This window comes from Grampus griseus (assembly GCF_964374135.1).
Source record: "Grampus griseus genome assembly, chromosome: 1".
Classification (NCBI taxonomy): Eukaryota; Metazoa; Chordata; class Mammalia; order Artiodactyla; family Delphinidae; genus Grampus; species Grampus griseus.
Window position 1 is genome coordinate 52,162,191 of NC_139017.1, and position 15,613 is coordinate 52,177,803.

At 40.7% G+C, this 15,613-nt stretch overlaps 1 protein-coding gene across 1 annotated transcript in view; it reads right to left on the bottom strand.

Annotated features, from left to right (window-relative positions):
* Positions 1 to 15,613, bottom strand: part of F5 (coagulation factor V) — an 87,129-nt gene that overhangs the window by 17,321 nt on the left and 54,195 nt on the right. Inside the window, exons 10-16 of the mRNA XM_082652016.1 lie at positions 15,042 to 15,253; positions 13,529 to 13,679; positions 10,963 to 11,175; positions 6,066 to 9,753; positions 3,089 to 3,251; positions 2,107 to 2,343; positions 1,013 to 1,223 (exon numbers count right to left, since the gene is read on the bottom strand). Of these exons, the coding sequence (XP_082508142.1) occupies positions 1,013 to 1,223; positions 2,107 to 2,343; positions 3,089 to 3,251; positions 6,066 to 9,753; positions 10,963 to 11,175; positions 13,529 to 13,679; positions 15,042 to 15,253 (4,875 nt within the window). The remainder of the gene's footprint in view (positions 1 to 1,012; positions 1,224 to 2,106; positions 2,344 to 3,088; positions 3,252 to 6,065; positions 9,754 to 10,962; positions 11,176 to 13,528; positions 13,680 to 15,041; positions 15,254 to 15,613) is intronic.

Consider the following 15,613-nt stretch of genomic DNA (forward strand, 5'->3'; position numbering starts at 1 on the left):
TCCTCTACGCCAAAGTGTTTTTACAGGTGAGATCAGATTGTATTCCACACTTACAGAAGTTTAATGAGGAAAATAAGCTAAAAAAGGGTAGCCTGAGTATATAAATGGGGTGGGAGAGGGAGCATAGACCGACTTAGCCTTGATGACTGGCTGGGGAGAGGAGGTGGCAGTGAACTGGATATTGCTTATAGTGGTTTTTTTTGTTTTGTTTTTTATTCCTGAAGCCTCTTCTTTCCTATTACACTGAATGACTGACCCATCACCCAAAGCACAGGACCTTCCTGATCAGAAATCTCATAGAAATCACCTCCATTTATCAAACTCTGAAAACAGGGTCTTCATTTGTCTTCTGATCCCTAAGTCATTCTATCTGCTGTTCACCAAATCCTAAATTCTGCCTTTCTCTAAAACTGTAATTCCGTTGCCAATTTACAGACAAAGTTCCTGAATGGACTTCAGAGTAGATATGCTTTCCCCTCTCTTCCCACCCAAACGCTCTCTTGGCCCTCTTCTTCCATTAGCTGGCTACACAGTTTCCTATATCATTTTCTCCACATATGCTTTGGGTGCCACCTGGGAACTGCTGAGAGCTACAAATGTTACAGTCATTCTTATTTTGAAAGTACGTGTGATCACTTCTACATAAATAATTGATCCTTTAGAGATCAAGAAACAGTTTTATTAACTGTTTAAACTGCAGAATGATGTTAATTCCTTTCCAATTTATGTTACCCACCGAAGCACACTGGCTTTTTTGTTGGTTTGCTTGGGTTGGTTTTGCAGCAGCCTTGTGAGCTATCTTTTAGATTTCAGATTTTGTATCCTCTCTTTCACCTGCAGTGTCACCTGCCAGGTTACATCAGCCCTCGTAGACATTTAAGGACCTGGTGTCAGTTAGAGCTCCTGGTTCCACAGAAGCATCTCATGTCTAATTTTGGGAAGACCTATGGGCAGGAATCACTATCACCCAGGGATTAGGTTCAGAGACTAGATCAAAGTCAGAGGAAAATACCATGAAACTCATGGGAGTTCTTTACTTCTGAGGATGTGCGGCTCCAAGACCTCGTGGGCTTCTTTTCATAGTACCAGCTCTTCTTTTCATCAAAGACCATAAAAAGTAGGACAAATTCTCTCATGTCCACAGGCATGTTGGTCTCCTTATGAAGTGTTCCTTTTCGGCAGATCAGAAGGGGTCCTATCAAGCCTGAATGGATATCTTTTTCCTGGAAGATAGTAAGAGCAAATTGCACGTATTATCTCTTTCTCAAGATTTTCTTTGCCCTTCTGACAATCACTGATCATATTGAAGAGGAGACCTTCTCAGAGGCTCTGAATTTGAAGATTATAAATGAATAGCTTAATAAGCCTGGATATTGATCATCTAATTCTGTGATACTCATAGTCACTTCCTCTGATTAATCCTTTGTTTCGACATGGTAGTAATGATAATAATGATGATAATAATAGTGATACTATTATAAATACTATTTATTGAGCATCTACTATGTTAAATATTTTGCCTATAGTATCTTATTTAATTCTGACAACAATCCTATATGGTAAAAAATAAATTCATTTATTGAACAAATATTACCAAGTGCCTACTATGTATGGTATATACTGTTATCTCATTTTTAACTTTGGAAACTGAGGCTGAGGGAGCTCAAGTAACTTTCCTAGGGCTACACTGTCAGTGACAGGATAGGAATTGAAATCTAAGTCTATGCTCTCTACCATGCTCGAAATGAGGGAGTCTTGATTTTGTAGTTCTTTTATTAAAAAAGAAAAAAAAAGGCAGAAGAAAGCTAATACTTGTTCAAGGAAACTGCAGATAAACATCTTCTTCTGTAAAGGTAGTCACTGTAACTAGGGCCAACCTTTTAAGTATTCCTCATTCCTTTCCACTGAACAAATGCTTCTCACCGTCATCTGAAGATCGGCATGGATAGTCCCTGATTACGGTAGCTGTCGACTGTTGACCATGATCCTTACACATTCCTCATGGAAAGACAGATATCTACTAAGAAATAATTGTGACACTTCCATCTGATGGACTCAGGTTATAAGTTTGGGGAAATGAGAAAAACTTTCGATGGCCATGCTTACCGGGTTCACTGCCGAGTAGTAGGCCCAAGCCCGACAGGCAGAGCCAGGATTTTCTGGCCCTGATCGCTCAGTGGCGTGCCATACGTATGTATAAGTGCTGTTGGGCTGAACAGCATTGTCTTCATTAAACCATTCAGGAGAGTCATCTTCATAAGTCTTTCCCTCTGATGATTTTTCATAGAAAAGCCCATGGGCATGAAGAGAATATGGTCTGGATGCTAAGTTTTTAAAACGAACCTAAAAAAAAGAATGGTTCACCAATGTATTTACGTTTAATAAAGCCCCCCAAATGTCAGCATTATGGGTCAAAGTGGATGGCTATTAAATTGAACCTAAGATATATTGAACGTTTAGAATCGCAAAGTAACTTTCGTATATTACTTCATCTAATTTTACAACCATCCTATGAGATAGGGCCTAAGTAGTTTACCCCAGAAACACCAAAACAGGTTTGTTTTTAGGCTCAAAGCAAAAGTATTGACATTATCTACAAATGAAATGATAAAGATAGGTGCTACAGATTTGAAAATGAATGAGGCTTGGGTTTTACTCACAAAAAGGTTTCAACCTACTGGCTAGAGAGATTGCACATGTGAATGCAAGTTAAAAATCTGGAGACAAAAGGTGCTGTAAACAAAGTATGAATGGGATTAGGTGGGAATGCCTGGGAGAAGCAATTCAGTTGAATGTTTAGGAGAGGTTGGGGGAATTAAAGAAAGTTTCTTAGGAGAAATGGAATTGGCCCATATAGAATGAACAGGAGCTTAGCAGAGGGAGAAATAAAATTATGAGATCTTTTTTTTTTTTCCTTGAAGAGTGGCAAGTTACTTGGTAAGCAGTCTTTGAAAAGAAATGTAGTTATTTGTTAATTTTGAAAAATAAATAAGTCACCATAGCTCTCTTGCCACTTTCATGTCTACAACCCTCTGGTGCTTGTGGAAATTCCTCTGATGATCTTAGCAATGCTCATAAGATGACTTACTTGGATAACATCATCCACTTCAGCTCTAATGATAGGACCAAGTATGCCAAGATGCTCTTCATACTCTCCCCGAGGATCAAGCTTGTTAAAAGAGCTATCAAGGTACTTTCGAAAAACTACTTTCTTGTATATGGTGTCCTTGGAAACATCATCAATGTCTTCACTGAAATGATAATAATAGCATTTGCTTAAAAGAACAAGTTAAAGGCCATTCAGGAATTTAGGAAATTATCTCTGTTTCTGAATATAGTATATAGAGAAGATATTTGATAAATATTTGATGAACAAATGAATTAAAATATAAATAACTAAAACCACAAGCCAGTAAATATCCTTCAACTCCCAGCTCATATATCATTTCTTGGTATCTCCTCCTATGATCCTTTAGACTGGGTCAAATCTCTAGCATTCCTCACATTACTATAGTATATATAGTAAATCCCTGTAGTATTCTTATAATATTTCTACAGTATATGTAGCAAATTATATATCATTTATTCATGAGATTATCTATTGATATCTGACTCTACCACTAGGGTGAAAGCCCCAAGAGGTTAGAGATTGTGCCTCGTTTGCTTATAATTTTTATTTCTATTGCCTAGCAAGTTATCTGGCACATAGTAAGCAGATATTTATTTAATGTATTAATGAATGACAAACATAATCATATATTAACATAGCAGATTTTAATATCAAAAGCAGACAAAGCCACATGATGGGACAGTGCCAGGACAGGCAGATGATAAGAGTCAGTTGATTGAGAGGGCCACCCCTGTAAAGGTCACTGGATGGATGAGTGTTTTATACTCGGAAAGTAGCCACTCTTCCCACATTTGCTTTTGCTAAATCATAGTATTCCTCATGTAGTTCACCAGCTCAGTCTGGAGCTAGAGCACATCATATTTTCCTACTGACTCTTAAATTTCCCAGGAGTCTGGGAAAAAGGCCAAAAGCTCATCCCTCAGTCTCATAGTATTTGTTACACGACATGAGCCATCCACAGAGAATCCCATTCTGCCTTCCTTCTAGCCTTTCTACCGGATTAACCCCGTTCTTCCAGACTCTAAGCATAACATACAATCTCACAGAACACGTGGGGAGGAGCAAAACAACGTTGCCATAAAAATGGGTTGCATATCTGGAATGGGACGTAGGATTTTGAAGGAACTAGTTCCATCCCTTTACACTCTGGAAAACCTTATTCCCTCAGTAACTTGCTTAGAAATCCCTAGATAAACTATTTATTCTCATATAGTAATGGGTGCTACATCTAAATAGGAAGTCAAGGGAGAAAGCCTCTTAAACTAACAGAATTCTAACATGGAAATGTCAGGCATCAGATTAATGAAATAATTTCTGTAAGTCACGCCATGCATTGTGTTTGCTTACTCTAGTTGCACTTGGGTTTTAACTTTAGTAGTGTAACAGTTAGCTTTTGTAAAAGCTGTGGGCTCTATTTGGACACTTTACACATGGTCCCCATGATATCCCTGAGGATCTGTAGTTGCTTCTTGTCCCCCTTTCTCTCCTTTCTCTATATTGTCACCCCAGAATATAGAACCCAGACCAATATGGCTTTCCACACTTGAGCAAAATTAAATTAAAAATTATCTTTTAAAAATGCATGTGGCTCCCTTAAAAACTCTCTGTTATAAGTCAGGCCACTTACAAAATTGCATCAACTCCTTCAACTCTATGGTTGAAGAGTGGCTGGAACCCTAAAATGTTAGAGCTGCAGCAGATCTTGGGGGCCACTTGGTGTAACTCCTCCATTAAAAAGACTGCAAGTAACAAGGTTCGGGAAAGGAACTGACACATTCCAGTAAACTAGGAATGGCTTAAAGCTTTTGAAGGGTTTCTCATTGCTCTTTGAAAAACATCAAAATTCTTCCCAGGGCTCACAGAGCCTAGTGGCATCTGATCTCTGCAGAGCTAGCCAAACACTTTCCTAGCACCCACCCTCTTCTTGAGTTCCAGCTACACAGGTCTTCAGCTTCAGGGCTTCCTCCTTCCTCAGGGCCTTCATCATGCTGTTCTCTCTGTCTAGAATGCTCTGCCCTCTCTACCTCCTGTTCATCTTCAGATCTCAGCTCAAATGCTGCTTCTCCAGAGTCAGGCTCCCCAGTTCTCATATCTCCAAATATCACCTTTCCTTATTGGTCTTTATCATGGTTAATTTTTACACTTATTTATGTGAGCACTTGGTTCATATCTTCCTGCCCAACTAGACATAAGTTCCATCAGGGCAGGAGTCCTGTGTTTATATTCTCTTTTATAGTCTCAGCACTTAGCACAATGCCTAGGAGAGAATAAGTACTCATTAAAGAGTTATTGACTGAGTGAGTCTATAAACCAAGTTAAAACAAAAGTTTAAATCAAGATAAATCATTATGTAATGAATGGCTCAGTTGAGGGTATAAACTTGCTTTTTGTTTCTAAGCTACTTTGTACCCTTGGCCTCTGCTACTGGAATCTTATGGAATTTGAATTAATCTTCACCAAGATGCTATATACTTTATATCGATCAGTAAACAATTTTAAATGTTTTTGTTAAATAAGTAATTGCGAAAGGAGATTTCTACATCACAAATTTGGATTTGAAGCCAACTTCAGTGAAATCATATTGATTAGCCTATAGCTATGGATAGGTTGGGCTCTGCATTGGAGCAAGGAGAGGTAGGAACATGTGTGATGAGAAAAGAAGAGAGAGGAGGGGGCTAATTTAACTACAAAATATCATAGACTTCTTAGAGTGATAGCTCTTATATTGTCCAAATGTCACCTAAAGTAGAGAAGCTAATCTTGGAATTGACAAAGGAAACAGTATAGGCCAAGTTGCAATAGGGAAACTAAATGATACTTAGTATAAGTTACACTTAGTATAATTTGCCCAGAATCATCTCCTTAGACTGCTGTAATTACTTTTTTTTAGCAGTAGTGGAAAAGTGAGAATATAAAAGGAGAGAACTGGCCAAACCTTTGTGCAAATTTTGAATAATCCCAGGATAGTTCTTCAGCAGCAATGTAATAATTTTTTCTGTTTCCATTGTTGCTGCGAAGGTACCATGCTGCAATGTTGTCAGGATTTCTGGAGGAGTTGATGTCTGTCCTGAGATCAGTTTGGTAAGGGTCATCATAGGTCACAAAATCAAATTCACCATAGTCTTCTTCACTGCTCTCTTCCTTCTGCCTTGGAATAATTTCAATGTAATCTCCATCATCTCTACTGAGACCTACTATGACCAGTGGATTAAATTCTCTTGGTATAAAAGTGTTATTTAGTGGAGAATGTGGTGGAGGAGATGGCATCTGACCAAGATCTGCATAAGGGAAAGTCTGACCAAGTTCTGGGAGAGGCAATGACTGAATAGATTCAGAAGTGTGGGATGTCTGATTGAGATCTAGAGGAGGTGATGTCTGCCTGAGATCAAGAGGAAGGGATGTCTGACTGATGTCTGGAGAGAGAGTTGCCTGGTTGAGGTCTGGGGAAAGTGGCATCTGACTGAGGTTTGGGGGAAGAGTCGTCTGGCCAAGATCTGGGGAAAGTGTTGTCTGGCCAAGGTCTGGAGAAAGGGTTGTCTGGCTGAGGTCTGGAGAGAGAGTCTCCTGGCCAAGGTCCTGGGAAAGGGCCATCGGGCTGAGGTCTGGAGAGAGAGTCTCCTGGCCGAGGTCTGGGGAAAGTGTTGTCTGGCTGAGGTCTGGAGAGAGAGTCTCCTGGCCAAGGTCTGGGGAAAGTGTTGTCTGGCTGAGGTCTGGAGAGAGAATCTCCTGGCTGAGGTCTGGGGAAAGCGTTGTCTGGCTGAGGTCTGGAGAGAGAGTCTCCTGGCCGAGGTCTGGGGAAAGTGTTGTCTGGCTGAAGTCTGGAGAGAGAGTCTCCTGGCCAAGGTCTGGGGAAAGTGTTGTCTGGCTGAAGTCTGGAGAGAGAGTCTCCTGGCCAAGGTCTGGGGAAAGTGTTGTCTGGCTGAGGTCTGGAGAGAAGGTCTGGCTGAGGTCTGGGGAAAGTGTTGTCTGGCTGAGGTCTGGAGAGAGAGTCTCCTGGCCAGGGTGTGGGGAAAGGGCCATCTGGCCGAGGTCTGGAGAGAGAGTCTCCCGGCTAAGGTCTGGGGAAAATGTTGTCTGGCTGAGGTCTGGAGAGAGAGTCTCCTGGCCAAGGTCTGGGGAAAATGTTGTCTGGCTGAGGTCTGGAGAGAAGGTCTGGCTGAGGTCTGGGGAAAGTGTTGTCTGGCTGAGGTCTGGAGAGAGAGTCTCCTGGCCAGGGTGTGGGGAAAGGGCCATCTGGCCGAGGTCTGGAGAGAGAGTCTCCCGGCTAAGGTCTGGGGAAAATGTTGTCTGGCTGAGGTCTGGAGAGAGAGTCTCCTGGCCAAGGTCTGGGGAAAGTGTTGTCTGGCTGAGGTCTGGAGAGAGAATCTCCTGGCTGAGGTCTGGGGAAAGCGTTGTCTGGCTGAGGTCTGGAGAGAGAGTCTCCTGGCCGAGGTCTGGGGAAAGTGTTGTCTGGCTGAAGTCTGGAGAGAGAGTCTCCTGGCCAAGGTCTGGGGAAAGTGTTGTCTGGCTGAGGTCTGGAGAGAAGGTCTGGCTGAGGTCTGGGGAAAGTGTTGTCTGGCTGAGGTCTGGAGAGAGAGTCTCCTGGCCAGGGTGTGGGGAAAGGGCCATCTGGCCGAGGTCTGGAGAGAGAGTCTCCCAGCTAAGGTCTGGGGAAAATGTTGTCTGGCTGAGGTCTGGAGAGAGAGTCTCCTGGCCAAGGTCTGGGGAAAATGTTGTCTGGCTGAGGTCTGGAGAGAAGGTCTGGCTGAGGTCTGGGGAAAGTGTTGTCTGGCTGAGGTCTGGAGAGAGAGTCTCCTGGCCAGGGTGTGGGGAAAGGGCCATCTGGCCGAGGTCTGGAGAGAGAGTCTCCCGGCTAAGGTCTGGGGAAAATGTTGTCTGGCTGAGGTCTGGAGAGAGAGTCTCCTGGCCAGGGTGTGGGGAAAGGGCCATCTGGCCGAGGTCTGGAGAGAGAGTCTCCTGGCTAAGATCTGGGGAAAATGTTGTCTGGCTGAGGTCTGGAGAGAGAGTCTCCTGTCCAGGGTCTGGAGAAGGGGTGGTCCGGCTGAGATCTGGATAGAGGGATGGCTGACTGAGGTCTAGAGAGGTAGTTGTCTGCCAGACTTCAAGTTCCAAGGAAGGGAACGTTTGACTAACATCAGTAGGGAAGGCCTTGTTTCTTAGGTCATAGTCGGGTATCTGGCTGGGCTCTGGAGGAGGAGATCTGTGACTGGGGACTGTAGTGGAGTGCGTTGGATCAGAGTCTTGAATAGGGAATGTTTGATAGTGTTCCTCTGGGCTCACTGTCTGATAAAGATCTGGAGGGGAGCTTGTCTGACTGGTGTCATTTGGGGGGTTTTGATCACCATCAGGAAGTGAGGCCATGAGGCTAAGGTTCATAGAGGGGAGTGTCTGATTGAGGTCTGCAGGAAGAGATGTTTCATTGGATGGGTGGAGTAACAATGAATGATTATGTCTCCCATCTGAAAATGGGGTGTTGGCCTCTACTCTCAGAGGGTGAAAACTCCTTGGAGATAGAGGAACATGGTGTGCAGGCTTCTCTTCCTTTTTCTTTCTTCGTGTCCTAATTAAAAAAAGGCCTTTCTTCAATCTACTATTTCCTCCATCTCGTCTTCCTTGTAGAGGTTTATGTCTAGTTACAAAAAACGTTGGGTGGCCACTCTGCTTTCCATGCTTGTCTTTAAAAGGGATGTTTTCTCCCCAAGTCCTTGAGTCATTCTGGGGGCTGTTTGGCAGCTTATTAACAACCTTAACTTCATCAGCATCTTGGATTATGTCATAACTGCCTTTCTCAGAAACCAAATGCCATTCCCCATTCAGAATCTTAGATGGATCCTTTTGTTGTAAGAGTAACAGATCACTGGGAAGGTTCTCCCAGGGCCCTATTCTGGAAGAAGAAGAGTTGCCTTGGCTTAAATGTCTACCAGTTTTATGTGCTGGGAATTCCATCTGGGAGAACCTATGCTTTGCTCCTCGGCCTCTTCCTGCCTTGAATCTTTTACGTTTAGCATGTTCTTGATTTCTGAATTCTTCTGTACCAAACGGAAGCAGGCTTATCCCTGTGACATCTGAGTATAGAGGATCTTCTATAGAGTCTTCAGAATAAGGGCTGGAATGCTCTGCTGTGGGAGGGTTGAGAACTGAGTTCTTATCTAAGCTGGTGTGTCCTAGCGGTGGACCAGCTGTGGTGGCTTCTGGGTGAGGAAGAATTTTTAGAGATTGTGCAAAGTTATTGGCAATAAGCCTGCTAATGTTACCTGGGGAAGAAGAATTTGAACCAACAGTTCTGTTGGTACTTGGAGGAATGAATTCAGAGTTGTTCTCCAGAGCCAGGGCGGTGAGATTGAACTTATCTTCCTCCTGCTTTGATGATGAATTTCTGAATGACCTGATTCCTAATGATGAAGCCAGTGTGTTCTGGTAATCATAGTCAGCATCATTATTTTTATCTTTGATTTCTGAAGATTCACGCATTTTCCTTGTAGTTATGGATGTAGATCCTGAAGGTTCGTATATAATATCATATGAGTCATCATTATAATCCCGGATACACTTAACATCCCTGAATCTCAGCCACAGTTTTTTGCTTCTTGGATTGGAATTCATGGTAGTTAACATCCAAGTTCCTGCAAAATAGAGACAGAGAGAACAGAGAGCTCTGAGTACAGAAAAAGGTATAAAAACCCTATGGTCCATTGTGGCAGATAATTTCCAGTGAACTTTCATCAGGGATACTGTGGTCTGTGGACCACAACTGATCTGTGAACTGTTGTTTACTGTTCCACAGTGACATAAGGAAAGAAATCAAGAGTAAAGTGTATAGGAAACCTTTTAACAGTTTGACATTTCTATGACATCCAATCATGTGATCAGCATACTTATCTCATTTAACAGAATATAGACCCAAAGTATTGGTCAGTGAAAATTAGGGAGAAAACAACTTTCAGCACAGATAGTTTGAGAGTCACTATTTTAGAATATATTTTTAAAGGGATGAATCAAGAATGAAATGGACTTTGAATATCATAAGCATCTTGTGAGTTGCATATTTTGTTAGAGAACTGGAGTTAGGGGGAAGATGATGATGTTTACCCCCACAAATAAGAGACATATAGATATTTCTAAGTAATAAATAATTCAGGTGGGCCTAGGGCAGTTTTGAGTTTCTTTGAAATGGTATGATTTGCTGGCACACTGAAGATTTCCCGGAAAGTCTTCAATAGTTACCACATGTTGATTGTCTACTGAGTCCTAGGCACTTGGCACATATAACAATTAATGGTCAAAGCAACTCTGTAAGGTATTATTATTCTGTTTTTCAGATGAATAAACTGAGGCTCAGTGAGGTGGAGTAATTTGTCCAAATTGCTACACAGATATCAAGTGGCAAAGCAGGATTTGAACCCAGGTCTGATGAATTCCAAAGCCCATGTGCTTTCCATGACACTGTTGTCCCTGAAGCCAGCCTCTAAGGCACTATATCAGATGACCACTAACCCTAGGGTGGGATGGCTGTCTTATAAAGCTGAAAAAGGCATTTTGATAAAGGAAATGCTCTTTTGTGGCTGAATGCTCACGCTTTCTTCTCAAAGTCATGCCTTATCTTTTTACTGTTGTGTCTTTACTTCTCACTTAGCCCAGAGAAGGATAAATGGAACGCACAGTAAAGGACTGGACCCGTTTAAGTAATTAATTCCCCAAATAGAAATCATGAGTAGTCCTGAAAAGAAAGCCTGCAAGGGATCAGGGAGAGAAGCCCAGGAACCATGGTAGTCTGGAGAGCTGCAGCAGACCGGGTTGATCAGGGAGTCCCCTTTAAGTGTCCAAGCTCTTACCAACATTATCCATTGTGACGGTCACAGATTCCCCACGCATGGGGAAGAGGGTCAAGGTGTCCTCGTGTTTCTTTCCATAGATGAATGAGTGCCCAGTGAAGTGAATGGTCAAAATGTCATTCTGGGTTCCCATACTGCAGAAGTGCCACTGGACGGTGTCATCAAAGCAGAATCCTAGTGTGGGTATGCTCTCAGGCACATAGCCATTGATAGCTGAAAGAGTGAAATTTGTTGAAACATCCGGCCTATGCCAACAAAAGGGAATGTGTCTAACTGTACTTACGGTAAATATCCCAATGGTAATTTGGTTGCATCTAAGCAGTGATTATCTGAGATAAGCTTTACCAAATGTAACATGTAACTGGAAGATCAAACTCAGACTTTTCAAATGAGAGCTTATTCTCCTAAGTTAGCCAAGGGAGAAATGTCAGGATAAAGACAAAGCCTTTTCATTCACATTGATTTATTTATTCATTTGTTAAGTGTATATTAAATATTTTGTACTCTAGGTTCTGTTTATAAAGATATTCCGAAGGTAACTTAGAATTTTGTCTAGAGTAATTTTACCTGGAGAAAAAGCATAATATAAGAAATACAGATTCTTGACGCATTAGTTATTTTTTTTCTTTTTCTTTTTTTTTTTAACATCTTTATTGGAGTATAATTGCTTTACAATGGTGTGTTAGTTTCTGCTTTATAACAAAGTGAATCAGTTATACATATACGTATGTTCCCACATCTCTTCCCTCTTACATCTCCCTCCCTCCCACCATCCCTATCCCACCCCTCTAGGTGGTCACAAAGCACCGAGCTGATCTCCCTGTGCTATGCGGCTGCTTCCCACTAGCTATCTATTTTACGTTTGGCAGTGTATATATGTCCATGCCACTCTCTCACTTTGTCCCAGCTTACCCTTCCCCCTCCCTGTATCCTCGACACATTAGTTACTGAATGCAAAGTTCCTAAAAATGAAGCATATTTAGCACATTTTGCAATTTTAATTGCTCTGTCTTAGCATTTATATAATCTCTAGTTTGCACTCAACTATCAAGTTCAGACATTTTCATTCTCTTTCCAAGGGATACAGTTTTAGTCAGTATCATTGTCTACTTATATACTAAGCATGATAATAAAATCACAGATATGATTTCTATAAGGGCAGGGTCCATGTCTGCCTAGGTTACCACTATAGTCCTAATCTTAGTACAATGCCTAGAACTAGTGAGAACTTAAATAGTTATCGAATAGCTGACATAATGTGTTTTTAGTTTGTACCTCATTCAGGAAGCTTTTCTAAATGGTCTATAGCTGCACTAATTTGGTAGCCACTAGCCACCAGTGACTATTGGGCACTCGAAATATGGGTAATCTGGATTGAGATGTGCTGTGAGTATAAAATACACACTGGATTTTAAAGATTTAGTAAGAAAGTAAATCTCATGAATTTTAATATTGATTATATGTTGAAATGATAATATGATATATTAAATTAAACATTATTAGATAAATTTCATATATTTCTCTCTAATTTTTAATATGCCTATTAGAAAATTTTAAATTATATTTGTGGCTCATATATAATTTCTAATGGACAGCACTAGTCTAGAACTATGACAGATTCATTGCCAAAATGAAATTAAGTACAGAAAGCTGAGGCTAACTCCCTGTTTCAAATTATTTTCCTGGCACCTACCAGTTCTGAGAATCCCCAATTGTTAGTTGTCTGAAGTTATATGAACAGACCATGGAGAAACCATCCTCGTACCTGTGGTTACTTATCAGAGAAAGTGATAATAGTGACTCAACTCTGAGGAAGGGGACGATGACCATTGTGGCGAAGTTTGCTTCCAGCTGGCTCAGTGAAATCTCTCCCAGACTTCCCATACCAGTGGCTTTGGGCACTGACTTTAAAACTGTAGCAAAAGCCTGAACCTTGGCTCAGGGAATTCTTTCTGTTCTGAACTTCTTACTGCATGCTTAAAACTTCTTTATGGATTGACTTTCCAAGACTCATGTCTCCCCATATGCATTTTGCCTTAGTTTGATTTGACAATCCACTTTTGGATTACTTACCCTGTTTCTGCCCTGGCAGAAATAAGAAATAGACAAGACAAAAAAGTAACTAAAGGAATAAGCGTTGTTACATTCATGCTAAAGAGGACTACTTAATATTTCTGCCCTGGCCATACAGAGTATTCACCTTGCACCCATTCTAAAATCCCCAGATACCTCTGACCAAGGCCTCTTCCCTCACCATCCATCCCTCACCCTGTTCTTACCTGCTCAGAGCAAGTGCACATGCACACGTGTGCGTGCATGCACACACACACACACACACACACATTTGGAGCAAGAGACCAAGAAGACTTCTAAGGATAACAAGCTTTTTACCTCATGCTGTAAAAAGATTTCTATAATATCACCCAGTAATTTCATCACCAAATCCCTATACTGGAAGTGAGGGTAAGGGGTGAGTGGATTCTAATCCATGTCTCTTCCTCTAGGAAAGTCACACTTCAACCACAGGAGTGAAAAACTGATGGACAAAAAGAGTGCTCCGACTTACTGCTCATGATGTTTGACTCATAAAACTTGGGGTCATCACGTTTCACCTTCTCAGGATTTTCACAGAACTTGTAGATGTTGTCCTCAATGTACCAGCTCTTGTTCTCATCAAACACAGCAAACACAGCCTGCTGCTCAATGTCTGCTGCCCTCTGGAGGGTAAAAGTGCTGTGTTCAGTGATTAACGTCCTAGCAGATTGATTAACTACAACCCTGAGTTCTCAGAAACCAAAGGGGTACAGGTCTTGGGTCCAGTGAAGCCATAAATTCAGACATCTGTGAGAGCCCATTGTGTACAAAGCCCTTGTTAGAGCCAAAGGTAGCATGTCAAGGCAAACAGAGCAGATCAGAAAATTCAGAGGCTAAAATATCCTAATAGAAAAATCCCATTTCAATGTAGCACCTGTAATTCTGTTTATCTCTATCACCTTTCAACTCGAATGATTGATTGGATGTGCTCCAAATAGTTGCAAAGGATAAAAAAGAAGGGTGCCGTAGGAAAGTTTTATATCTCTCCCTACCTGTTTCCTTTCCTAGCTCAATAAATTAGGGTCTTCCAAATGTCTCTTTCTGCTTTTTCTAGGCATATATTTATTTTATATGCCTTGGGATGAGACTTCTTTGATTATAGCTTAGCCTAATTGGGAATTTTAAGTTAATGATATGAGGCTTTTATTCTTCAATGATGATAAAGTCAGAAGATCCATATTTTTGTTCACATTTTTCTGTATAAATTGGTCTTGCTAGAGATAGACCATTGTCTGGGTTCAACTTCCTGAGAACCATTGTCTGCAAGCTATGTCTGCCTGTATCTCTCCTTTCTCTCCCTATTGCAGGTCTCTAAAAATAACAAGGACTGGTACAGAGCTTTACACTTTTACCAGATGGCACCTCATTGAGCCGTGAAACAACCCTATAAAATTTTTAGGAGGGGGTAATACCCCTTTTTTTTTTTTTGCATATGTAATGTTTTATTTCTTGAGTACATAGAAGTCTGTTTTATTCTTTTCTGTAACTTTTTGAATATCTGAAATATTTAATAACAAGTAATGTTTCTATGAGCTTTAATTTTGATTTTTAAAATGATCCATACAAATTTAGAAAAAGTGGAAAACATAGTAAAGTACAGAGATAAATATGTAACTAATCAGTAACACTACCACTCATTAATTTTTTAAAAATGGGTAATACCCTTTTGATGAAAGGAAGAAATTAAGAGAAACTAAGTGACTTGCTCATCACATAGCACGGACAGATCTGGAATTTGAAACAAGCAAACAAAATACAGTATCACACTGTAGACTTGCCTTTTCCAGTGAAAGTCCATATGGAAATAGACAAGACAAAAAAGTAACTAAAGGAATAAGCGTTGTTACATTCACACTAAAGAGGACTACTTAATATTTTCTGGTTCTCTAGAAGCAAAAGCCCCATTATTTAACAAGGAGAACTAATCTGTTCCAGATAGAAGAAATTCCTGGAATTTCTGAAAGGTTACTTCAAGGACAAAATACCTGTATGCCTCGCTTATCCAAGGATCTGCTCTTACAAATTAAAAGTAGCCCTATCAGCCCAGAGGCAATGTCCCTTGTGATGTCCACATTACTATAGTATGGTCTTGTTAAGCACTGAGCATCATTTTCCTTGGGTTCATCAGACTCTAGGATGTTCCACTTATAAGTATAGGTTTCCCCTGGTTGAACTGCTTTGATCATGGTGTTACTGCCTGAAAGAAAATATAGTCAAAATTGTTTTCAATTTTCAAAATTATTTCATGGAAATAAATTAAATAAACAAATAAGTAAATAATAAATGAATGAATAATTTAAAATAATTGAGCTCTTGTTAGAATCAAAGTTGGAAAAGGAATATTATTTTTATATTAAGTTCCACTTGATAGAACTCTGGAGAGCATGTAGCTATTACATATTCGTCCACTAGAGGCCACTTATGGCACTAACAAAGGACACCATATTTTGTAATCATTAGGGTAAAAAAATCCCTGAAGTGAGCAGTGTTTGGTTGTGACTTTGAGGATACCCCTATACGTATACTACCTGACTGTATAAGTTATACTACTGGGCAA